This window comes from Herpailurus yagouaroundi, unplaced genomic scaffold (genome assembly GCF_014898765.1).
Source record: "Herpailurus yagouaroundi ecotype Mexico unplaced genomic scaffold, PumYag 221, whole genome shotgun sequence".
NCBI classification, from domain to species: Eukaryota; Metazoa; Chordata; class Mammalia; order Carnivora; family Felidae; genus Herpailurus; species Herpailurus yagouaroundi.
The window spans coordinates 9,557,288-9,582,919 of NW_024412452.1; the positions used below are offsets into that span (position 1 = coordinate 9,557,288).

The following is a 25,632-nucleotide window of genomic DNA, read 5'->3' on the forward strand; positions in this document are numbered from 1 at the left end:
ATTATTATTTTAGCAAGCATTTCACCAATAACTGCAAATAGATCATTGCAAGGCAAAGTGATTTATGTTTGCATAAAAATGTGCAATAAATGCTCATAAAAGTTAGGTTTTGCCTGAGAAAATCAAGAAGGTTTCACAGAAATGACATCTGAACTGAGTGTTCAAGGATAAGTAGTAGGCCTTTGAGAGTGAGGGGGGCAAAGACTCTGGATATGTCCACTAGGAAATCCTACATACAAGACAAACACAGGACCTGAAAATAACTCACTGTCTCCATCATCACACCCTCCCTGATCATCAAGCACTTAGTCCTCCAATTTATAGCCTTGTAGGTAATCTTTGCTTTCTTCTCTTATATTCCCCATTGCTTAGTTATCTAGGCTGCATACCAGATGTAACAAATTAACATCAAAATTTAGTGGCTTAAAACAACAATAAACATTTATTATCTCTGTGTGTCAGGAATTCAGGAGTAGTTTAGCTGGGTTGTCTAGCTCCCAGTCTCTCATGAGTTTATAGTCATGATATTGGATGAAGCCACTAGTCATCTGAATGCTTGACTAGGGCTGGACGATCCACTTCTGGGATGGCTTAATTTCATGCCTGGCAAGTTGATGCTGGCTATTGGTAATAAGTCTCAATTCTTTTCCATATGGACCTCTCCATGGGTTGCTGGGATGTCTTCACAATATAGTATTACTTCTTTAGAGCTAGTAATCCCAAAAACCAAGGTGAAAGCCACAATGTCTTCTATAATCTAGCCTCAGAAGTAAAAATATAACTTCTGCCATATTCTGTCGGTCACACAGGCCAATCCTCATGCACTGTGGGGAGGGATAACACAAGGATGGAATACAAGAATTTCAGTGGACCATCCTGGAGGTTGTCTACCATGTCCAAATGTAAGCAGTCATCTTGTCCTGATAACTTACACTTATGAATCATAAATAACTTAAATTTGTCATTTTCTTTCAATTATTATCATAATTCAGGACTTTATTATTGCTCACCTAGACTATGCAATAGTTTCATTAAAAAAAAACAAAAACAAAAAAACCTGCCTCCAATCTCTTTCCAAGTTATCATCAGGGTAACCTCTCTAAGGTGCAAATTCTGTTTTATTTATTCAGTGGTTACTGAGGACCTATGATGTGCTAGGCATTTTATTAAGTAACATAGATAAAGATTATTAAAAAGATTCCTGCTGCCTGCTTTGGCAGCACATATACTAAAATTGGAACAATACAGAGATTAGCATGGCCCCTGCACAAGCGTGACATGCAAAACATGGATCCTGGATTCAAATTGCTTAGTCTAAAAGGGAAAATAGACACTGAAGATTGATACTTCAAGTCTTCTCTCTGAAACTTTTTTTCTAATACACCAGCCTCAACACAACAGGACCCTCCTCTGTGCTATTTCCTTTGGCACTGATATATGCCTCTCCCTAGCTGCTCCCCAACAATCTAACCTAGACCTTAGCCCTTCTCTGAATATGGTTTAAATATTGATTTTTTTTGTCTTTTGTTTGTTTTCAAAGAACTCTTTCCATTTTGTGGCAGCAACACACAATATGAAGTTCTTTTTTACATTGCAACCTAGTCATACTTAAGTACTTTTGTAGTAGTGAAGTAAACTTTCACAAAGTCATACTTTCACTATATTTCTTTAATTCAGGAGTTAAACCCTGATATTTTCTATGGGATTGCACTTTATTATCTTTCATTTTTTTAAATGCTGGTTGCAGCCCACTAAATTGATTTTACTACCTATTAATAGATTGAGATCCCCACTTTGAGAAAAATCGCTGCTCTAAGCTGACTGACTCATACTAAATCAATATCTATTCCTTAAATCTACATCTCCAACTCATATTTTTCTCTTCAGTTTCTGACACATATATCTAACTGGCTGTTGAACATCTCCACTCAGTGTACCACAGGCACCTTGCTTTCAACATGTCCAAAACAGAACTGTCATCCTCACTCCCACACCAGCCTGGGTAACTGGGTAAGACGGTAGAACCAATGTTTTTTTTTTTTATATCTGTATATAGCACCACTATCTTTCCAGCTATCCAAGCCAGAAAATTTGCACTCATTCTTCAATAAGTATTCAGTGAATGCCTATGATGTTCTAGGCTCTGTCATTCTGGATTCCTCCTAATCGATCCAATTACTCATGAAGACCTATTCATTTTAACTCCTAAATATCTCCTCCACATCTTTGTATCCCCCTACTAACACCCTTATTCAAGCTGCCATCATCTCTTGCCTGGTCTACTTCTTACTCCTGTCCTGCTTCCATCACCAGGCACCACCACCCCAACTCCAGCCCCCAATCCATTCCCTTCAGGGAAGATAGAATTTTCTCTCCAGTACACAAATCAGATCACTCCTTTGCTTGAAACACATCAGTCCAGCTCCTCACCATACCTTCGCTATGGGATGAAATCCAAAATCCTTAATATAGTCCACAGGACCTTTTATATTCTGGCCTCTTGCCTACCTCTTCCACATGCTGTGCTCTGGACTGGTTGAGCCTCTTAAGAATTCCCTCTACATGGAATATTCTCCATGTCCCTTATTTGGCTAACTCCTATTCACTCTATTGATTAAGCTCAGAATGATAATCCCATTCTCTAGGAAGCATTCCCAATTCTCCAAGTCTGTGCTTTTCCTATATGTTCCCATAACCTTGTACTTCCCTTGCCATAGCCCATATCACACCACATTGCCCATTGCCCAAGTACTTGTCTGTCCCTCATAGGCTTTAAGCCCCAGGAGGGCAAAGATTATTGTATTCTCAGATCCTAGCACGGTGTCTGGTATATAGTAGGCAGCCAATAAATATTTGGTAAATGCTTTTTATCTTTGTTCGTGTTTATTTTATTGTCTGAAATTACTTGTTCAAATATTCATGAGTTAGTCTAGGTCCTCTGAGAAGCAGACACCAAGATGAGATTAAATGTACAAGGATTTTACCAGGGAAACACCTGTGAGGGAAAAGGGAAATGGCTGGGAAAGCCTTCAAGAGCAGTCAGATGTGATGCAAGTCTAACCCTAGGTGAAGAAGAGAGGGAATGAAGCATCCTGTGCCTCCCAGGATCAACTCTTCCTTAGTATCCCGACCACACTCAGGCATTGGCTAGGAACAGCCTGTGGTCTTCACAAATATGACAGTGGATTTCTAAGACAGTATCTGATGCCTTTGGCCAGTTGCCCTCCCTTTAGTTTAAAACATGCAGGTTGCTTTCTTCATGCAGGTTGTCACCCTCCGAGTTTAGTAGAATCTTGGGGAAATCACATCATATTCCCCCACATCTAGCACAGTCTTTGGCACATTATCTAATAAATGCTACTCCAGATAGATAAAACAATTTATAGAGAAACAGAGAAATTTACTGTAGCTGGGAGCAATAGGTGATGTGATTTGCAATCAGTGTAAGGATATTGTTTGAGTTGAGCCTGATAAGGTAAGTGGAGTCAGTTATAACAGCCTTTGTAACCAAAACAAAGCAAAACAAAAAACAAAAACAAAAATATGTTTAAGCCAAAGAATGATGTCATCAAATATATTTTTACTAGGATAATTCTAGCATCAATGTATAGAATAATCTGGAAATTAAAGACAGGAAGACTAATTTGGAGTATGTGAGAAAGAAGACATGTTGAGAAGCTACACTTTATATTGAATCACAGGAAGTCTATTGATCAGATTACACCTGGGAGCCTGGATTAAGTATTTCTGGTTTTACTCTGAGGAGCAGTTGAGGGGACCAAAAATTGGTGTTGTAGGACTAAAACATAGGCAGGTGGTTCTTTTCCTATTGGTTCTAACTCGTCCTGAATCACTCGTTGGTAAACTGATTTCCCTCCCCCAACCTGCATAGCAGGCAATGAACTGAGTGAGGGGTGGAAAGAGATGACAATAAACAGGGAAACAGGGGAAAGCGCTTGTCCATTTCTGGTTTGGTACTAGCATTATTTTCTCCTCTCCTGTGGGCTAATTCAGAGAGGAATTCCTTCAACCAGGGTTGAAGACCCGGATCAGCCAAATGATCCTATCTCAACTGGATTTTGGCAAAGGGACTATAGGAATCATCAGCAAGCAAATGAGAACGAGCATGAGTAGAGACGGGCAGACCCTCTTGGGATGTAGAGGTTTGAAGACTTGAAAGGACTTCTTGAAGGTAAACTAAACTCTAACTTCCATGAGGGCAGGGGACCATTGTGTGTCCAGTGTACCCCAATCCTAGCACAGTGCCTGGCACATAGTGTGCCCTCAACAAATATTTATTGAATAAAAGAGTGACCAACTGAATAAGTGAATGAATGATGTGGAAGAGAAAGGTTAAAGCTAAGGACACAATGGCGGTGCCCCCTGGAATGTCTCATTGCTGGGAGGGGGGGAGGGGGAGGTGTTACTGGAATGTTTAATTGGGGGTGGGGTTTAACTACCGAAGAAGTGTCAAGTTTAGCATGATACTCTCAAAGAGATATCCAAAACTCTACCTCAGGGCCAAAATAGGGCCATTTCCCTGGCGCCCGGGGGCTCGGAGACTGTGGCCCTGAGGTAGACCCTGAGACGGCCCCTGAGGCGGTGCGCTCAGTGAGCAGTCCTGCGCAGCCGCAGCCTGCCGGACGCGGGCGCTTTCGACGGCGCAGGCGCACTCCGAGAGCCTAGAGGTGCAGGTAATGGGGTCTTAGCCTTCCCAAAACAAGGGGGGAATACCGCACTTTCTCCCCGCCTCAGGGCAGGTGGAGGGCCGAGGGCCTCAGCTGGAGGATGGCCCCGAGAGAGAGCGGCCGACAGCGCCTCACAGGGTGAGCTTGGGCCGAGCTCGGGCGCCCTCAGGGCGGCGTTGGCGAACCAGGCCTGGGCAACACTGACGCCCACAGATCCTCAACCACCGCGGGTTCTCGTCCCTCCGCGCACGTGTCTGAGATCCTTGACGCCGCGTGTCCTTGGCTGGCCCTCCCGGGCCTGGGGGATGGGTGGCCAGTCCGCCAGACGCTGTAGGCGCGGTGTCCAGGGCCCTCGACGCTTTGGGGGCGGGGGGCTACGACGGTTTTCTAACTTTTTGTAAAGTCAGGAAAACAACGACCCCTCAGGTTCAAAGAAAATGTTTTGATTTTTTTTTTCTTACAACAAAAGAAAAAAGTGAAATTTTTAGGGCTCACGAAAATCTATTAATTATTATTATTTTATTAAATTTTTTTTAATGAGGTAGGGGCTCACAAAGGCAAAAGTGCTTAGGATCCACGACATTTTTAATGCGGCCCTGCGGAAGGAAGAACCATTAAATAGTTTATCACACACAGTGTCCTAAGGGCTCTACCGACATGGTATAGGTGCTTTTGTGAGGGAGGGCACGTAAAGAGGCCCTAACCTATTAAGACCTAAAGCCTGAGACCTAAAGAATGAGTCAGGTTAAGGAGGGTAGTGATGGTAAAGAACTTCAGCAGCTGAAGGAATGAAAGGCCCAAGTGTTTGTGGACCTGAAAGGTGCGTCAGGGACAGAGAAGGGTGGGAGGAGGTTGGACAGGGGATGGCATGGCCAGCGATGGAGAGTTGGGAAGGAGATACATGCAGAACTTCGGGGCCAGGATAAGGATTTGGGGTTTTGTTCCAAGTGTAATTGGAAGCCATTGATGGGTTTTTAGTAAGGGAGTAACTTGATGCTTTTGGTGGTTCAAGGCCGAGTAGAGTTCCAGGTTAAACCAGTTTGCAGGGAGACCCCAACAGGTGGGTGTTTTGACAAAAGTGGGGAGTACAGGATCAAAAATTGTCAGATCCTGCTTACAACTATGCCCAGATACATCAGAGCATTCATTGATCATGTTTGAGAATATAGGGAAGAGAGCTGCCTCTTACCTCATTTAAAGGACAGTCTTGGAATTGCACATAAGTGTGGGATTTAAGAAAGACCATGCAAGGGGCGTCTGGGTGGTGCAGTCGGTTAAGCGTCCGACTTCAGCCAGGTCACGATCTCGCGGTCCCGGAGTTCGAGCCCCGCGTCAGGCTCTGGGCTGATGGCTCAGAGCCTGGAGCCTGTTTCCGATTCTGTGTCTCCCTCTCTCTCTGCCCCTCCCCCGTTCATGCTCTGTCTCTCTCTGTCCCAAAAATAAATAAACGTTGAAAAAAAATTAAAAAAAAAAATGACAGTGCAACCTGAAACTGTTCAAAGTAATCTTAATCATCAATGGGGAAAAATTAAATTTGTTCCAGGACCTCTCAAAATTGTCAGAATGTTAAAATCTCTTTTACCATCAGCTCTAAGTGGGAAATGAAAAATAGTAAAGCTAGTATCTATTTAGACACTGTAATTTAAAACATTAGAAACCTTGAATATCAGAGTCTTCTATTTCTTTGTAAAAAAAAAAAGAATAGTTTGAACAGTGCTTGTGCTTGTCTTCTCCTCATTGTACAACTTATGATCCAGCACGCATCTTCTTTATGCCTTAGCTAATTGTCATACTCCTTTCTATGCTTGGATCAACTTTCAACATTATATCCCTTGGGCTTTCCAGGGATCTCCAAGAGATCCTTTAATATACAGTTTTTTGCTGGTGGCACTTTCTCTGGGCTGTCTTCACACTTTTTGTCACAACCACTTCCCCATTTATGTTAGGTTAGGTTCACCTTCGCTAAGATCCTCTAGCTGCTTATCTAGAGTCTATCAAATGGTGGCATTGTCAGCATTGTTACAGTCAGCTTTTTCTTCTAGAAGTCCATTTATGTTCTATCCCACTTTCACTTTTTAGCATTACCACATATCATTTCTTCGCTACACTTTCATCTTGAAATGGCCAATTTTAGCCAATTCCCTCTTTCAATTATCCATTTTTGTAGAATGTTACATGGGTTTATCACTAACAGACAAGGAGGTAAAACAACTACACGCTTTGTTGTTTGCGCTTAAACCAAATAAGTGATATGCAGTGACTAGTCACTAACAGACCTTGAAAGAAGTGACATAATTGATCACTGATCATGATGAGCATCTGTTGTTTATGTAGTGATTTGTGGACTGAAGAGCTAGCTGTGATTTATATTTCATGTAAGTACTCACAGTTAATATTCCACAATAACTGAAATTTGAGCTGTGTTAATGAGGGACTGGTGTTAATGAACTAAACTCTAGCAAGATATTTGTATATATTAGAACCATCCAAACTTAGAACTGCCCATACTCTAAAATGACAAGAGTTTCAAATGTGAAGGAGGATGGAGAGAGGGAGTGGAAGCTCATTCTGCATTAAATAAGGCCTCTGTCTGGGTGCCTGTCTATATGAATCTGTGTGTTAGTTTCAAATTCAGCATTACATTGGTTTCATGCACTTAATTTAAAAGTACAGTTAAAATATATTACAATATTTGCTTTCTTGCTGAATACATTAGTCATTGATTTGGATTTCTAGTTCAAGATTATTTTTAAGAGATTAGCATATTCATTCACTTATTTGTTCAGCTGTCCTCGGCACATAGTTGGAACTCAATAAAAAATTATTGAACAAACGCTGAGTTCCACTAACCAAAAAGGAAAGATTGAAGAGGAATAAATTCACAGATTGATTTTGGGGAACACATTTATCTATGTACTATTAGGTCATTTTTAAAGATCATAAATTCCAAAATGTTTCTGAAAATTATCATAAATAATAGGATATTTCTCTTGGACCTGGGGACATCAAAGAAGTTTTTATATTCCCTGCATTCTTTAGCTAACAGACAATTATATGGAATTATTTTAGCTCCCCAAGATGGGAACATATTTTTTTAATCTAAAAAAATTTTCTTTTATGATTTTCCTAATATTCTTTTTGAAATATTTTTATTATTAAATACAACATATAGAGAGAACATTTCATAAAACATGAAAAATACAGCTTAATAATTATAAAGTGAGCACCCATGTAACCACAATAAAGTTCAGGAAATAGGGGTGCCTGGGTGGCTCAGTTGGTTGAGTGTCTAACTCTTGATATCAGCTCAAGTTGTGATCTCACAGTTGTGAGATCTAGCCCCTCACTGGGCTCTGTGCTGGGTAAGGAGCCTGCTTAAGATTCTGTCTCGCACTCCTAATGATAGAGAACAAGCTATGGGTTGATGGAGGGAGGTGGGTGAAAGATGGGCTAGATGGTGATGGGTACGAAGGAGGGCACTTGTGAGGAGTACTGGGTGTTGTATGTAAGTGATGAATCGCTGAATTTTACTCCTGAAGCCAATATTGCGCTGTATGTTGACTAACTAAAATTTATATTAAAAAAAAAAAAGGGCAGGGGGAGAATTCAGTGGTGAATAAAAAAAAATTAAACATTTAAAAATAGGGGCACCTGGGTGGCTCAGTTAGGTAAGCTTCTGACTTCAGCTCAGGTCATGATCTCTCAGTCTGTGAGTTCGAGCCCTACATCAGGCTCTGTGCTGACAGCTCAGAACATGGAGCCTGCTTCTGATTCTGTGTCTCCTTCTCTCTATGCCCCTTCCCCACTTGTACTCTGTCTCTCTTTCTCTCTTAAAAGTAAATAAACATTTTTTTTTAATTTTTAAATAAAAAATGAAATAAAATCTTCCTGATGAAGAAAAAAAAAAGATTCTCTCTCCCTCTCCTTCTGCCCTTCCCCTGCTTTCATGTGCTCTCATGCCTCTCTCTCAAAATAAAATAAAATCTATGTAGACAGATTTGTACTATATGTATTCTTTGTGTCTTGCTGCTTATATTTTGTTTCTTGGAATCATCCCTGTTGTGTGTAACTATTTCATTCATTTTCATGCTACATGTGTGATGATACAAGAATTTATCCATTCTAATGTGGATTGACATTTGTGTTGTTTGCAGTTTGCACCAATTATGAATAAGACTGTCACTAATAGCCTTTTGCTGTTATGATCTGACTTTGCTCATGTATCCCAGTGCCTGTCATTATTCACAGATTATATGATTGTGGACAAAAAATCCAAAAGGATTTACAAATAAATTATTGTAATTAGAGAGTGCAGCTGGGTTGTTAAATACAAAATCAATGTACAAACATCAACTTTATTTCTATATATTAGCAATAAACTAACAATTAAATTTAAAAAGATGTCATATAAGTTAACATTAAAAAAATAAGATCTCTAAGAATAAAATTTAACAAAAGATGAGACCTTTTGGGAGAAACTATAAAATTATAAATTCTTTTAGATTTTCTGTATACACAATCCTGTCATTTACAAATAATAACAGTTTTTTTATTTGTCATATTTATTTATGTGCCTGCAATGTGTCATATTTATTTATCTTGCCTCTTATTGCTGCCTTCACTACAGTGTTGAAGTGGTGTTAGCAGTCTCCTAGTCAGATAGAAAGCTTTCAATATCACCATTAAGAATGATATTTGGGGGACGCCTGGGTGGCGCAGTTGGTTAAGCGTCCGACTTCAACCAGGTCACGATCTCGCGGTCCGTGAGTTTGAGCCCCGCGTCGGGCTCTGGGCTGATGGCTCAGAGCCTGGAGCCTGTTTCCGATTCTGTGTCTCCCTCTCTCTCTGCCCCTCCCCCGTTCATGCTCTGTCTCTCTCTGTCCCAAAAATAAATAAACGTTGAAAAAAAAAAATTTAAAAAAAAAAAAAAAAAAGAATGATATTTGGGCATGCCTGGGTGGCTCAGTTGGTTAAGTGTCTGACTTCAGCTTATGTCATGATCTCACAGCTTTGAGTTCGAGCCCCGCGTCAGGCTCTCTGCTGACAGCTTAGAGCCTAGAGCCTACTTCAGATTCTGTGTCTGCCTTTCTTTCTGCCCCTCCGCAACTTGTGCTTGCTCTCTCGCACTCTCTCTCTCTCTTTCAAAAAGAAAGAAAGAAAGAAAGAAAGAAAGAAAGAAAGAAAGAAAGAAAGTTCCTACATACCAAATAAACACTGTGCTAAACACTGATAGATCAAGTTGGCAAGTCCGGTTCTTCCCCCTTGGGAATCTCACAATGTACTGGGAGAGGCAGTCATGGAAACAAATTGTAAAAGATAGAACAATAGATGCCGATACATAAATAAAGTTTATGAGGGCAGGTAGCTTACTTTAAGACTGAAATTTGGCTTTTGTGTCACTTTTTGTTTAGTTCCACTCAGCATCTGTAAGCAGTCTCAGCCTTACGTTATAGGTAAACATCTAGATCCCTTGGGAGTTAAGATGGGATAGCCTAGAGAAACTTGACTTAATCCCCAGTCTGACTCCTTTCTGGATTTAGTTCTCTAGGACTGTGTTCATCATTTCAACCAAGCATATAATTCAGTTTTATGAAAGGCAGTGATTTCTCTTTCCTTCCTTATAGGTACAGAGAACATCCAGGTAGTGACTGCAGTTCCACCTCTGGTCTGGTTGGCATGTATCATGGGCGAAGTACTGGTAAAGGGCCCTCCACTCCCACGCAGATTTACCAGCAACCTCCAAGGCTTCTCATTGTGCATATTGCTCTACCGTCCTGGGCTCACATCTGCTCCAACCTCTGTGAGGCTCTGCAGAACTTTTTCTGTCTAGCCTGCAGCTTGATGGGCCCCAGCCGCATGTCCCTCTTCAGCTTATACATGGTACAAAATCAGCATGAATGTATCCTTCCCTTTGTGGTGAGTATATCTATATTTGATCATTTTATCCTGAAAACAACTATGAGGTTTCTGGAACAGAGATCACAGTTATTATGACTTAAAGCAGTAACTGTGCCCATTCCTTACACCCAGTACCCCACAGGCAACACAGGGAGAGCCAGATGTCATCCTGCACATGAGGGGTTTATGTAGAGGCCGCTTTTAGACAATAGGTTTGAGCAGTGGAAATTTGATCAAGGCAGAAGAGCCCACAACAACCACCTGGCTGAATACAGTGTACAGGCCCATCAGGCAACCCACCTCAAAATATCCATAAGTCTTAACTGATCAGTGGACTACTTAGAACCAGAAAAAAATAAAAATAAATTTTAAAACATTTTTTTAATGGGGTGCCTGGGTGGTTCAGTCTGTTAAGCATCCAACTGCAGCTCAGGTCATGAGGTTCTCAGGTTTGAGCACCGTGTCCGGCTCTGTGCTGACAGCTCAGAGCCTGGAACCTGCTTCATATTCTGTGTCTCCCTCTCTTTTTGCCCCTTCCCCACTTGTGCTCTCTCTCTTTCTCTCAAAAATAAATAAATTAATTTTTAAAATAAAAAAAGAAAGAACCAGGCACAGTTACCAAACAGGGAAAATTCCATATATCCTCATACCTCCTTACCATCCCCTTTTAAATACAGCCCCCACCCACTGCCTCATTGCAGTCTCTCCTTTGCTGTCTTGCCTGCTGTTCCCTTGCAGTAAACTTCTGCCCCTGTTGAATCCCTTCACCTCCTGCACCACTGGCTTCCACTCCACTGCCACCCCACATTTGGGGGGCCCTATCCAATCGAGAGAGAAACCACAGTTTATACTACAGAAGAGGAACTCCAAAATTATTAATCTGAGAGTGTAAATAAGCCACATCTTGCCCTCCTCCACTCCAGAGAGGGAGAGAAACCTTGGCATTTACAGTCCTTTGGAATGTAAGCAACTCACCCCTTTTATCCCCCTTTGAAATGTAAACACAGGGAAACAGGTCTAAATGTCTTCAGAGGTCTCTGGCTAGTAAATCACCCTTTAATTTCCAAGACCAGGGTTCCAGCTTTCTTTGCTCAGAATGCCTAACTGTGAAGAAGCATGAAAATATTTTCTCTACAGTTCCCCATAGGACTCCGGTGAAAAATCCCCTGAGATTTAAGGAGGCAAATGCTGGGCCAGGGGCAGTGCTTTTATGAAGCTTTCTCATACACAGACAACTGTCTCTCCTCCTCCTCCTCAAAGAAATGCACATCTTCACCTTCTCCCCTATATAAATCACTGGGATGTAAAAGACTTCAGCGGTTCTGGTGCATCCCTTTCCTGAGGTAGCCTTGCTGCTGGGAAAGTCCGAGAACGCCTAATGGAAAATCATGAGTTTTATCCCTACCTAGAGGGAATAAGACTTCCTCCCCCTAGGGTCTATGGAAACCACGTTAGAGCCTGGACTCCCACCCTCCTACCCAACATAAATAGGACATCTCTCCCCTCCCTACTGAGGTGGTGTCTGAGGAGGTAGACTGAAGGCCATGTGGGAGCAGAAGTGAGGTGTGATGTCTCTCTCAATCAGAAGGGGCCCCCAAATGTGGCATGACGATCTGGTGAAAGGATTCAGCAGAGGCAAAACAAAGGAGATAGAAGTTTATTGAATACACCACAAGGGAGCAGCAAGCAGGATAGTAAAGGGGAGACTGCAATAGGCAGTGGGTGGAGACTGTATTTAAAATGGGAAGGTAAGGGAGCACCTGGGTGGCTCAGTCGGTTGAGCATCCAACTTTGGCTCAGGTCATGATCTTGCAGCTCATGAGTTTGAGCCCCTGTTGGGCTCTGTGATGACGGCTCAGAGCCTGGAGCCTGCTTCAGATTCTGTGTCCCCCTCTCTCTGTGTCTGTGTCTCTCTCTGCCCCACCCCTGCTTGTGCTCTGTCTCTCTCTCTTTCAAAAATGAATAAACATTTTTAAATGGGAAGGTAAGGAGGTATGGGGATTATGGAATTTTCCCCTTTTTGGTAACTGTGCCTGGTTCTGAGTAGCCTATTGGTTAGTTAGAGCTTATGGACATTTCGAGGTGGGTTGCCTGATGGGCTGGTCTGTAATCAGCCAGAGGGTTGGGGTCACTGTGGGCCCTTTGCCTTAATCTACATTCCATTGCTCAAGCCTGTTGCCCCAAAGTGGCCTCTACATGAGGTACCTTTTAGCTTCCAAGGCAGCGTGATGTCACTGAAGACCTAGTGAAAAGCAAGGACTTATATGCCCATTTGACGGTAATTTAGCTTCCCCATTCCAGGGTGTCAATGGGAGCCATGTAGAAAGCCAGAATTTCCACTCTCACCCAGAAGTAACAAGGCACCCTCCCTTCTGGGCTGTAATCAGAAGCCACCTGGCAATAATTATGTGGAAACCTCACTCTCCTCATTAGCACAGTATTAGGGTGGGGGGTGGGGGTGCTGCTAAAGCAAAAGTTTAAATAAGATCTAGAGTCCTCTAATACCCAAAATGTCCAGAATACAATAAAAAGTCACTTATTATATCAAGAACCAGGAAAATCTCAACTTGAATGAGGATACAACAGACACCAACACTGAAATGACACAGATGTTGGAATTAGCTGAAAAAGACTTTGAAGCAGCCATCGTAAAAATGCTTCAGCAAGCAGTTATGAACATACTCGGACAGATGGAAAAATAGAAAGTCTCACCAAAGAAAAAGAAGTATAAAGAACCAAATAGGGGCAGCTCAGAGGCTCAGTTCGTTAAGCATCCAACTCTTAACTTTGGCTCAGATCATGATCTCACAGTTTGTGAGTTTGAGCCCTGCATCAGGCTCCATGCTGACAATGCAGAGCCTGCTTAGGACCTCTCCAGGCCCCTCTCTGTCCCTTTCTCTCTGCTCCTCTCCCCCCACCCCCAAGAATAAATAAACTTTAAAAAAAAGAAGAACCACCAAATACACATTTTAGAACTGAAAAATACAGTAACTGAAATTTAAAAAACAAAAATCTTCAGTGGATGGTCTCAACAACAGAATGGAGAGGACAGAGAAAAGAATCAACGAACATGAAGATAAATAGAAATTACCCAATCTGAGTAACAGAAAACAGACTTTAAAAAATGAACAAAGCCTCAGGGACTTGTGAGACTGTAACAAAAGATCTAACCTTTGTGCCATCAGAGTTCAAGAGGAAAGAGGAAGGATGGAGCTGAAAAAAAAATATTCAAAGAAATATTCACTGAAATTTTCCCAAATTTGGCAAAAGTTATAAACCTAAAGATTCAAGAGGCTGGTGAGCCCCGAACAGGATAAATGCAAATAAATTTGTTCTAAGATACATCATTATTTAAATTTATAAAAACTAAAGGCAAACTCTTCAAAGAGCACTGACATGTTACTTATAAGGAAAAAAATAAGGAACAGTAGCTTTTTTCATCAGAAACCAAGGAGGCCAGAGGAAGTGTCACATTTTTCAAATGCTAAAAGAAAAAGAACTGTTAACCCAGAACTTTGTATCCAGTGAAAATATCCTTAAGGAATGAAACAGAAATATAGATATTCTCAGATGAAAGAAAGCTAAGACAATTTGTCATCAGCAGATCTATTTTAACAGAATGCCTAAAGGAAGTCCTTGAAACAGAAAATATAAAAGAAAGAGTCTTGGAATATCCAGAAGGAAGAAAGAACAACAGAAAGAATAAAATACAGATAAATACAATAGACTTTCTATTGAGATTTCTAAATTATATTTGACAGTTAAAGAAAAACTTACAATATTGTCTGATATGGTGTTAATGTATATAGAGGAAATACTTAAAACAATTGCATTATAAATGGGAAAGTAAAGAGACTTTCTACATAAAGAATGTATATAATGTAGTACTTCAGAGAAACCACTTAAAAATCTATGCAAAAACACTCAAGCACTAAAGATAAATCAAAATGGGAATATAAAAAAATGTTTAAAAAATTTAAGTAACCCACAGTAAGATAGATAAAACAGAGAAACAAAAACTGAGGAAACAAAGAAATCAAAATATTGGCAGGCTAAAACATACCAATAATTACATTAAATGAAAATAGTCTAAATATATCAATTAAAAGAAATAGATTTGCAGAGTGGGGGAAAAATTACCCAACTATATATCCTATTTATAACAAAGTCACATCAATTATAATAAAAGTAGGTGGAAAGTTGTGGAACCTGGGTGGCTCAGTTGGTGGAGCACCTGACTTAAGCTCATGTCATGATATCGCGGTCCATGGGTTCGAGCCCCGCGTCAGGCTCTGTGCTGACATCTCAGAGCCTGGAGCCTGCTTCAGATTCTATGTCTCCCTCTCTCTCTGCTCTCTCTCTCTCTCTCTTTCTCTTTCTCTCAACAGCAGACATGAAAAAAAAAATTTTTTTTTAAGTAGGTGGAAAGTATAAGGATGAAAAAAGATATACCCTGATACATTAATCAGCAAAGCAGAAATGGCTGTATTAATATATCAAATAAAGTAGACTTTACCAAAGAATATCAGGTATAGAAAGGAATATTAAATGATGATAAAAGAGTCAAACCAAGAAGAAGACATAGCAATATCACGTGTGTACACACTAAGCAATTGAGCTATAAAATACATGAAACAAAAACTGATAGAACTGAAATAAGAAATAGACAAATCCACAATGATAGTTGGAGACTTTGAATGTCCTTCTCTTGACAATTGATGGAACAACTAGAAAGAAAATCAATGAGGATGTAGAAAAATATTAACCAATAGGATCAACATTTATAGACTACTCCACTCAACAATACCAGAATACACATTCTTTTCAAGCACCCACAGAACACTTGATCAAAATAGACCATATCCTTGGCCATAAAAGAAACTTCAGCAAATTTGAAAGAATTGAAGTCATACAGTTTGTTCACTGCCCAGGACAAAATCAAACTAGACAGAAACATGGAGTGCCTGGGTGGTTCAGTGGGTTGAGTGTCTGACTGATTTATGCTCAGGTCATGACCCCATTGTCACGGGACCCAGCTCCACCTCAAGCTCTGTGCTGAGCATGGAAGCTGCTTAAGATTCTCTCTCTGTTCCTCTGCCCCTCTCCCTCACTCATGCTCGCTCGCTCTCTCTCTCTCTCTCTCTCATGAATTAATTAATTAATAGCAAAACCTTAACAGTAAAATCTCCAGGGGCACCTGGGTTGCTCAGTCGGTTAAGCATTTGACTCTTGATTTCGGCTCAGGCTGTGCTCTCATGGTTTGTGAGTTCAAGCCCCACACACAGAGCTCTGTGCTGACAGCCTGGAGCCTACTTGGGATTCTCTGCCTCCTTCTCTCTCTGCCTGTCTCTCTCTCTCAAAAATAAATGAACAAAACAAAAAAACCCAGAAACCAGTAAAATCTCCAAACACTTGGAAACTGATCAACACATTTCTAGATAACTCATGGATCAAAGAAGGAATGTCAAAGGAAAATTTTAAAATACATTGAATTGCATGAAAATTTAAATACACATCAAAATTTGTGAAATCCAGCTAAAGCAGTGCTGCGAGGGACATTTATAGCATTAAATGCTTACATTAGAAAAGGAAAAATTTCAAATCAGTAACATAAGATCCCATCTCAGGAAACTTAGAAAAGGAGTAGCAAAATAAACCCAAAGCAAGCTGAAGGTAGGAAGTAGTAAAGAACATAAATGAATGGAATTGAAAACAGAAAATTGGTGAAATAAACAGCTGATTCTTCAAAATGATCAAGAACTTTGACAAACCTCTAGCAAGATGTGAATCTACAGGTGTGATAATGTGGTATAAAACTCAATTCAAACATTATACCAAGGTCAGTTTCTTGGTTTTAAAATTGTGCTATAGTTATACATGTAACCACTGGAAGAAACTGGGGGAAGGGTACATAGGACCTCTCTGTACAATTTTGCAACTTTCTGTGGATCTATAATTATTTCAAAATAAAAAGCTAAAGAGAAACAAAGATGATTTTACATCCTCACTAGAATGTCTATCCTTAAAAAGACAGGCAATACTGACAGGCAATACCAAGTGTTGGTGAGAATGGAGAGAAACTACAACCCTCATTCACTGCTGACAGGAAGGTAAAATGATAACAACCACTTTAGAAAATATAGTTTGTCAATGTCTTAAAAAATTTAGATATACACCTTCTATATAACCCAACAGTTCCACCTTAGAATCTACCCAACAGAAATGAAAATATGTCCACACAAATACATTTACATGAATGTTTATGGCAGCATTATTCCTAATAGCCCCAAACTGGAAACAGAATGTCTGTTACTAATGAATGGATAAACAAAATGTATAATTCTCTATAATCCAGTGATGATATTCCTCCTAGCACACTGGGGACACAGTAAGAATGATAATGATGTTACAGCCATGTGGCATGTATGTTCCTCTGTTGTGCCATTTTCCTTGTGCATGTCTTTCCTGTGATCACTTTTGGCTTTATCCAACTTCTGTCCAGCAACAGGGGTAGATAAAAGTTGAGAGTGATCTAGAAGGGCAAATGGAATATATCCAGCATAGGAGGCTTTTTGGGAGATGAGCTCATGTCCCAAAGGTTAAAGGATTCTTTTTCCCTTTCTCAAGTGACTATGTTATATGCCTCAGGCACTCCTCAGTACATTTAGCCCTAGATAAATCCCATGATCCTTTCATCACTCCATTAAGAAAGGCAGACCTTTCTAGTCTAAAAACCCCTGACTGGTAACTCAGAAAAATTGCAAGGCAAAAATCCTGCCAAAAAAGCAGTAAATTCAACACTGGATAAAAGGTCAAGGAAATTACTGGAATAACATCATTACCTTATGTATAAAACAATCTGGTCTTTGTTTAAGGAAAAACGTTACCTTAAATCCTCTGTCTCTAACCTATATAAGTATGTAATATTTTCTATCTGCAAAATTAGCTCAAAATATAATGGTGAAAGAGGTAGGAAATCTTGCCCAAGATGAATACCTCAATATACTCCTCATATTTAATTTCTGAGTATAGTCAAATAACCCTGAACCTTTTATAAGGAATAATGACAGAGGAATCATAATTAAAATATTAGAATTCCTTTTATATCCATTGTGCCCTTAATATAAATAATCTGACCAAAATGATTAATCTCTTAAAGCAGAATTTCAGAAAAATTCCCTTACAGTGAGTATCTTACCAATTCTTTTTATTTTTTCATTAGAACAAAGGAATTATTTAAATCATGTGTGATCTACAGTGGAATTTTAGGACAAATAGTGGTCTAATTTGGCTATCGCATTTATTTCCTCATGCTTCATAGCTGACATTCAAATGAAATTATTTAAAAGTGGCAAATAATAGGGATATATTACATCAAACAGTATAAAAGTAAACTCCAGTAAAGATAATAAAATAAACTATAATTGAGTGCTACAGGAGAGGGAAGGGAAGAGTAAGAAAAGGAAATATATAAATTTTGTCATTGTTTATAATGAAGATTTTTGTTATTGTTCATTAATGGATAGTACTAAAGAAATAAGGGAATTATATAAACATGTAGTTATAAAAACTAAAACAAATACAAAAATTTCTAATTAGGACAATAAAGGCTTATATAGAACAAAAAATTATACAGGAAGATGCAAGAGAACTTTTTATGGTATCTTAGACCTGAGAGAGTGATCTCAAGAAAGGATAAACTTGAAAAGTGGACTCCTTTCCCAAGGCTGGAGTTCGGATCCAGTTGGAGTGAGTATAGTTGCAGCTCACTGGATGCAGAGAAGTTCACTGGTTTTCCCAAGCCAGAGCTGGTCCATGGCTACTGCAATCCTCCATGTGTAGGTGAACTATAATCAATGACTGGTGCACAGTGTGCAGAGTGGAGATGACAGGATGCCTAGAGCAGACAGTGTCCCTGTGGAAAGAGCAGCATCACTGGGAGGGTCACAGGAGACAGATCTCTGAGGTGAAAGATGGAGTGGGGCATTAGTGCAGGCAGGAGGCCTGAAGCATGGCTCCATGCCAAGAGGACCGCTGAAAGGTGATCACCAAGCCACGGCTAGGTGGTTGCCAGTGTCTTAGTTCAGGCTGTCATAACAAAATACTGTAGACTAGATGGCTTAAACAGTACACATTTATTTTCTCAAAATCTGGGAAGCTAGAAGTCCAGAATCAGGGTGCTAACATGGCCAGGTTCTGGTGAGAGCCCTCTTCTGCCTTACAAACAGTAGATACTTGCTGTGTGATCAGATGGCCTTTCCTCAGTGCATGCATGTGAAGAGAGAGAGCTCTGGTGTCCTTCCTCTTATAAGGGCACTAATCCCATCATGGAGACTGCATCCTCATGACCTCATCTAAACCTAATTACCTCCTAAAAGCCTCACTTTTAAATGCCACCACATTGGGAATTAGGGCTTGAATATATGGATTTTAAGGGAATGTAACATTCAGTCTGTAACATCAGGGTTCTGCAAGTTCCGGGCCCATGTGTGGAGCACTATCAGATGTACTCACACCCCATCGCTTTCAGCAGGAAAGTGTCTTCCTCCTGCAGTGTTCTTCCAGTGCTCTCTACTCAAATGTTTAACATCATGGTCCATGTAAGGAGAAATGTTTAAAGGGATTCTGTCCATTACTGCAGAGGTATATTGAAGGGTGAATTGGATCTGAGAAGCAACATGTTGATAATTAGCTCACAGAGCAAGGGGGAAAATACCAGAGGAAGAAAGGCTTTTCTAACAATAACACAAAACCCCAAATTCCAAAAATAAAAGATTAATAAAATTCAGCTGTATAAAATGGAAAATATGTGCTTGGCAAAAAAACAAACAAACAGTACTACATAATCAATAAGGTAATCAATAGAATCAATAATCAATAGAAAATGAGAAACGATATACGTGGTAATTTTCAGAAAAGGAAATGTAGATGGCCCTTCAACATATCAAAATATGTCCAATGTCACTTAACAAAAGGAAAAGTTAAAAGTACATTGAGATGCTATTATTTTTCACCTGTATGATTGCCAGAGATATTTTTTAAGTTAATAACTTACTATTCATGAGGTTTTAAAGAAACAGGCACACTTACATGCCATTTATGAGTGTATAAATTAACACAATTTCTATGGTGGGCAATTTGATGACAGTATCATACCCTTTAACCTAGCAAGTCTGCTTTAGGAACTTATCCTACAGATATATTTTCATATGTGAAAAAATGATTTAAGTATTATCATTTCAGCACTGTTTGCAGTAGCAAAAGATTGAAAGTGATCTAATGTCAATAGGGAATTGGTTAAATAAAATTATGTTCCATTCATTAATGGAACACTCTGTAGCTATAAAAATTAAGACACTTTTTATCTATTGAATGAAATGATGGACTGCCCAAGTATACTATGTAACAAAATCAAGATACAAAAGACTATCATAGTTTCTTTTATTTTGGTAAGAAGAAAATTATCCTTTATATTTTCTTTCATGTAAAGAAAAAAATCTCTGGGAAGATACCCAACAAGGTAGCAATGTTGATTACCTCCAGGAAACCACTGGTTAGCTGAAGGGTGAGAGTGGAAAGGTAATTTTTTTTCCACATATCATTTTATAACCCTTAAATTTTGAACCAGGTGCATGTATTATATATAGAAATTTTTAAAGTAAGATATTAAAAATATCTTTGTGCTGATAAAATGCAATGTATGCATAGAGTCTATGTAAATTTTTAATAAAAAGTTGTACTTGATAAAAAGATTTTTGAAAATCACTGACTTAAAGTATATTCTAATTTTTTCATCTGAATTCCAATGAGACATCAATCTGAGTTATCCTAAACTGCCTAGGGCAAGGAGAACACACTGGTACTAGATCTAGGAAAAGAACATCCTCTAGGCACATTTGTACCACTAGTCTACACAAAGCTGAAAGAAATGCAGTGAGGATCCATCAGTCCTTACCCATTTATCCCAGCGTCCACCTCTCTGTGCAAAGCCCATCTAACTGAATCAGGGTCTCCACTCTGCACCTTGAAACCACCCAGACATCTAAGACAGAGAACTTGAGTTTGTGATGTAATAGATAATAACTCCAAACAATGTTGTAGGCAACTTCAGTACCTGATTCTCTGGACCACATTTCAACTCAGCAACATCCTAAAGCACATTTAAATCTTCCACAATGGTAATCCCAAAGTTTCCATCCAAGGAAGGGGGAGGAGGAGGTGTGACATTTGACTGCTCAGATTACAGACTGCAGGTAATTTGCTCAGAGGCACCAGGCCTCATCTTCCTACCACCTATTTTCTCCCTCTTTATCTAACAGCTCCCTATAGGTCCCTGACCTGATCTTTTGGATTTGGAACTCAAGTCAAAACAATTTACACTGTTGCTGTATAGAATGTTGCCTAGGCAATTCATGAGGAAAAAGAGCTAAGAATAGGAGACTTTCTGTAGAATTCATCAGTCTATCATCAACATTTGATGTACAGAAATTGTTTCGCAGCCAAGCTATATGAGCTCTTCACATTCTAGACAATTAATGTTTCTGCAAAGCCTGCATTTTAAAATCACTTCCAGGGGGCGCCTGGGTGGCTGTCGGTTAAGCGGCCGACTTCGGCTCAGGTCATGATCTCACGGTCCGTGAGTTCGAGCCCCGCGTCGGGCTCTGTGCTGACGGCTCAGAGCCTGGAGCCTGTTTCAGATTCTGTGTCTCCCTCTCTCTGACCCTCCCCCATTCATGCTCTGTCTCTCTCTGTCTCAAAAATAAATAAACGTTAAAAAAATTTTTTTAAAAATCACTTCCAGAATCCAAGTGAGTTCCTGAGAGATCAGATTCCATTTTCAAGGGATATAGATATAATGCATAGTTACGTTTTAGCCTACTTTCTGTTTAGCTTGTTTCTAAATGATGTTATCTTTTAGATGAATTGGGTGCATGGCCTCCAGCTACAGCAAGTTATCAACCAGGAGAGTTCTCAAGCAGTAAGTGGCCCTATTATTTGGTTAATGTAAGAAAGAACGGCTTAATTTCCAGTATTTCCAAAACCATTGCATTTGGCAGAATTTTCCAATACAAAATAGGCAATATTTTCAAACCTTTTTGGAAGATCATTTCCCTTCCCTAAAGATTATTGTATCCCCCTTGCAGAACTATCAGGAGGTCATCCTATTAAAAAATTTTTTTAATTACAGGAAACAAGCTTTTTGTTTCAGTTTTCAAAATAAAAATGCAGGAGTGCCTGGATGACTCAGTCCGTTAAGCACCTGACTCTTGGTTTCGGTTTAGGTCATAATCTCATGGTTTGTGGATTTGAGCACTGCCTCCAGCTCTGCGCTCATGGCCACAGAGGCTGCTTGGGATTCTTTCTCTCCCTCTCTCTCTCTGCCCCTCCCCTGCTCACTCACTCTTCCTCTCTCTCTCTCTCTTTCTCTCTCTCAAAGATAAATAAATATACTTTAAAAAAATTGGGGGTGCCTGGGTGGCTCAGTCAGTTAAGCATCTGAGTCTTGATTTTGGCTTAGGTCATGATCTCATGGTTCCTGAGTTTGAGCCCCACACTGGGCTCAATGCTGACAGCAAGGAGTCTGCTTAGGGGTTATCTCTCTCCCTCTCTCTGTCCCTCACCTGTTGCATGTGTGTGCGCTCTCTCGCTCTCTGTCTCAAAAATAAACACTTAAAAAATTTTTTTAAAGTTTTTATTTATTTTCGAGAGACAGAGCACAAACAGAGGAGAGGTAGAGAGAGAGGGAGATACAGAATCTGAAGCAGGTTCCAGGCTCCAAGCTGTCAGCACAGAGCCCGACACGGGCTTGAACTTAGGGACCATGAGATCATGACCTGAGCCAAAGTCAGATGCTTAACTGACTGAGCCACCCAGGTGCCCCCCAAAAAACAAAATATTTTAAAGAGAACTACAGGCCAGTATCCCTCATGAACATGGATGCAAAAATTCTCAATAAAAAACTAGCAAATTGAATCCAGCAGTACATTAAAGAATCATTCACCATGACCAAGTGGGATTTATTCTTGGGCTACAAGGGTGGTTCAGTATTTGTAAATCAATCAACATGATGCACCATATTAATAAAAGAAAGGATAAAAATCATATGATCCTTTCAGTTGATTCAGAAAAAGCATTTGACAAAGCACAACATCCATTCATGATGAAAACCCTCAACAAAGTAAGATTAGAGGGAACAAATCTCAACATAATAAAGGCCATATATGAAAAGCCCACAACTAGTAATCTCAATGGGGAAAAACAGATCTTTTCATTTATGGTCAGGAGCAAGACAGGGATGTCCACTCTCACCACTGTTATTTAACATAGTTCTGAAAGTCCTAGCTTCAGCATTTAGGCAACAAAAAGAAATAAAAGGTATACAAATTGGCAAGGAGTAAATCAAACTTTCACTATTTGCAGATGACATGATACTTTATATAGAAAACCCAAAATACTCACCAAAAAACTGCTAGAACTGATACACAAATTTAGTAAAGTTGCAGGACACAACATACCAAAATCAAACATATCAATTTCAACATACCAAAATCTATTGCATTTCAATACAAATAATGAAGCAACAGAAGGAGAAATCAAGGAATCAATCCCATTTGATTGAAACCAAGTGCACTCAATCCCAATTACACCAAAAACCATAAGATACCTAGGAATAAATCTAACCAAAGAGATAAATAGACCTGTACTCTGAAAACTATAAAACATGGTTGAAAAAAATTGAAGATGACACAAAACAATGGAAAGACATTCCATGCTCATGGATTGGAAAAACAAATTTTAAAATGCCTATATTACCCAAAGCAATCTACATATTTAATGCAATCCCTATCAAAATACCACCAGTATTTTTCATGGAGCTAGAACAAACAGTCTTAAAATGTGTATGGAACCACAAAAGATCCCAAATAGCCAAAGTAATCTTTAAAAAGAGAAAAAAACTGGAGGCATTACAAGTCCAGACTTCAAGTTATATTATAAACTTGTAGTGATCAAGACAGTGTATGGTACTGGCACAAAAACACATGGATCAATGAAACAATAGAAAACTCAGAAATGAACCCACAACTATGTGGACAATTAATCTTTGACAAAGTTGGAAAGAATATCCAATGGAAAAAAGATAGTCTCTTCAACAAATGGTGTTGGGAAAACTGGCCAGCAACATGCAAAAGAATGAAACTGGACCACTCTCTTATACCATACACAAAAATAAATTCAAATGGATGAAAGACCTAAATGTGAGACGGGAAACCATCAAAATCCTGGAGGAGAACACAGGCAGTAACCTCTTTGACATTGGCTGTAACAATTTCTTACTGGATATGTCTCCTGAAACAAGGGAAACAAAAGGAAAACTAAACTACTGGGATGTCATCAAAATAAAAAGCTGCTGCACAGTGAAGGAAACAATCAACAAAACTAAAATGTAGCCTTTGGAGTGGGAGAAGATATTTGCAAATTGCATATCTGATAAAGGGTTAGTATCCAAAATATATGATGAACTTCTTAACAAATTCAACACCCAAAAAACAGTGGGCAGAAAATTAAGCAATGGGCAGAAGACATGAATAAACATTTTTCCAAAGAAGACATACAGGTGGCTTACAGAACATGAAAAAATGCTCAACATCACTCATCATTATGGAAATACAAATCAAAACTACAATGATATATCACCTCACACCAATGAGAATAGCTAAAATGAATGACACAGGAAACAACAAGTGTTGGTGAGGATGCAGAGAAAGGGAAACCCTCTTACACTGTTGGTAGTAATGCAAACTGGTGCATCCATTCTGGAAAACACTATGGAGCTTCCTCAAAAAGTTAAAAATAGAACTACAATCCAGCAATTGCACTACTAGGTATTTACCCAAGGATACAAAAATGCAGATTCAAAGGGGAGCATGCACCCTGACGTTTATAGCAGCATTATCAATAATAGCCAAACTACAGAAAGAGCCCAAATGTCCATCAACTGATGAATGGAGAGAGAATATGTGGTGTGTGTGTATATATATATATTTATATATTATAATATAATATAATATAATATAATATAATATAATATATAATGGAATATTACTCAGCCATCAAAAAGGATGAGATCTTGCCACTTTCAACAGTGTGGATGGAGCTAGAGACTATTATGCTAAGTGAAATTAAGTCAATCAGAGAAAGACAAATACCATGATTTCACCTATATGTGGAAAATAAGAAATGAAACAGATGAACATAGTGGGGAAAAAGAGAGAGAGGCAAACCATAAAACAGAGTTTTAACCATAGAGAACAAACTGAGGCTTGCTGGAGGGGAGGTGGGCAGGGGTTGGGGGAGTTAAACAGGTGAAGGGGATTAAGGAGGGTATTTGTGATGAGTATGGGTGTTATATGTAAGTTACGAATCATTAAGTTCTACTCCTGAAACTAATATTACACTATATGTTAACTAACTGGAATTTAAGTAAAAACTTGGAATGAATGAATGAATGAATGAACGAATCATTCATCAGATTCTTTTAGGGGGTACGTGAAAAGAAATTCTTGAAGGCCTCTGGTCTATACCTATGGTCTCATTTGTTCTCATTGCTTTCTTGACTAGGTTTCTTATCTTCCCATCTAAATTGCAAGCTCTTTTTGTGTAACCATTTCATCCTGTTTCTTGTGTTTTTCCCAGAAACTCAGGGAGAGGAGCATATTCACAAAGTAAGCAGCTGTGGAAGTGAGTGAGTGAGGGGTTGACTTAAGCAGTCTTTGTACCCTGACAGTATTGAAGCTCATGCTTATAAATTGTATGTGCATTTTGCAAATATTGCTCAGTTCTGCTCTTTGTGAGGAAGGTTTCCTTATCCCAAGTAATCATTTTTCTGCACCCAACCCCCACCTGCTATTGATGCTTGGAATTCAAATAATGTTACAAATTTTCATTCCACATTTACTCAAAATGTATATACATCCTTAGGAAAGGTAACAGATTATATATATTATTATATATATTATATATAATATATATTATATATTATATAAAT

General features: G+C 39.3%; 1 protein-coding gene and 1 non-coding gene across 3 annotated transcripts in view; both read left to right on the forward strand.

Annotated features, from left to right (window-relative positions):
* The first annotated feature begins 1,208 nt into the window (after positions 1-1,208).
* LOC121019320 (U6 spliceosomal RNA) lies at positions 1,209-1,311 on the forward strand. The gene has a single exon (XR_005785533.1). It is a non-coding gene; the product is annotated as a U6 spliceosomal RNA (small nuclear RNA).
* Positions 1,312-4,630: 3,319 nt separating this feature from the next.
* Positions 4,631-25,632, forward strand: part of M1AP (meiosis 1 associated protein) — a 73,754-nt gene continuing 52,752 nt past the window's right edge. For both annotated transcript variants that reach the window (XM_040458417.1, XM_040458418.1), the window contains exons 1-2: positions 4,631-4,694; positions 10,313-10,604. In XM_040458417.1, coding sequence (XP_040314351.1) covers positions 10,365-10,604 — 240 coding nt within the window. In that variant the 5' untranslated portion in view covers positions 4,631-4,694; positions 10,313-10,364. The remainder of the gene's footprint in view (positions 4,695-10,312; positions 10,605-25,632) is intronic.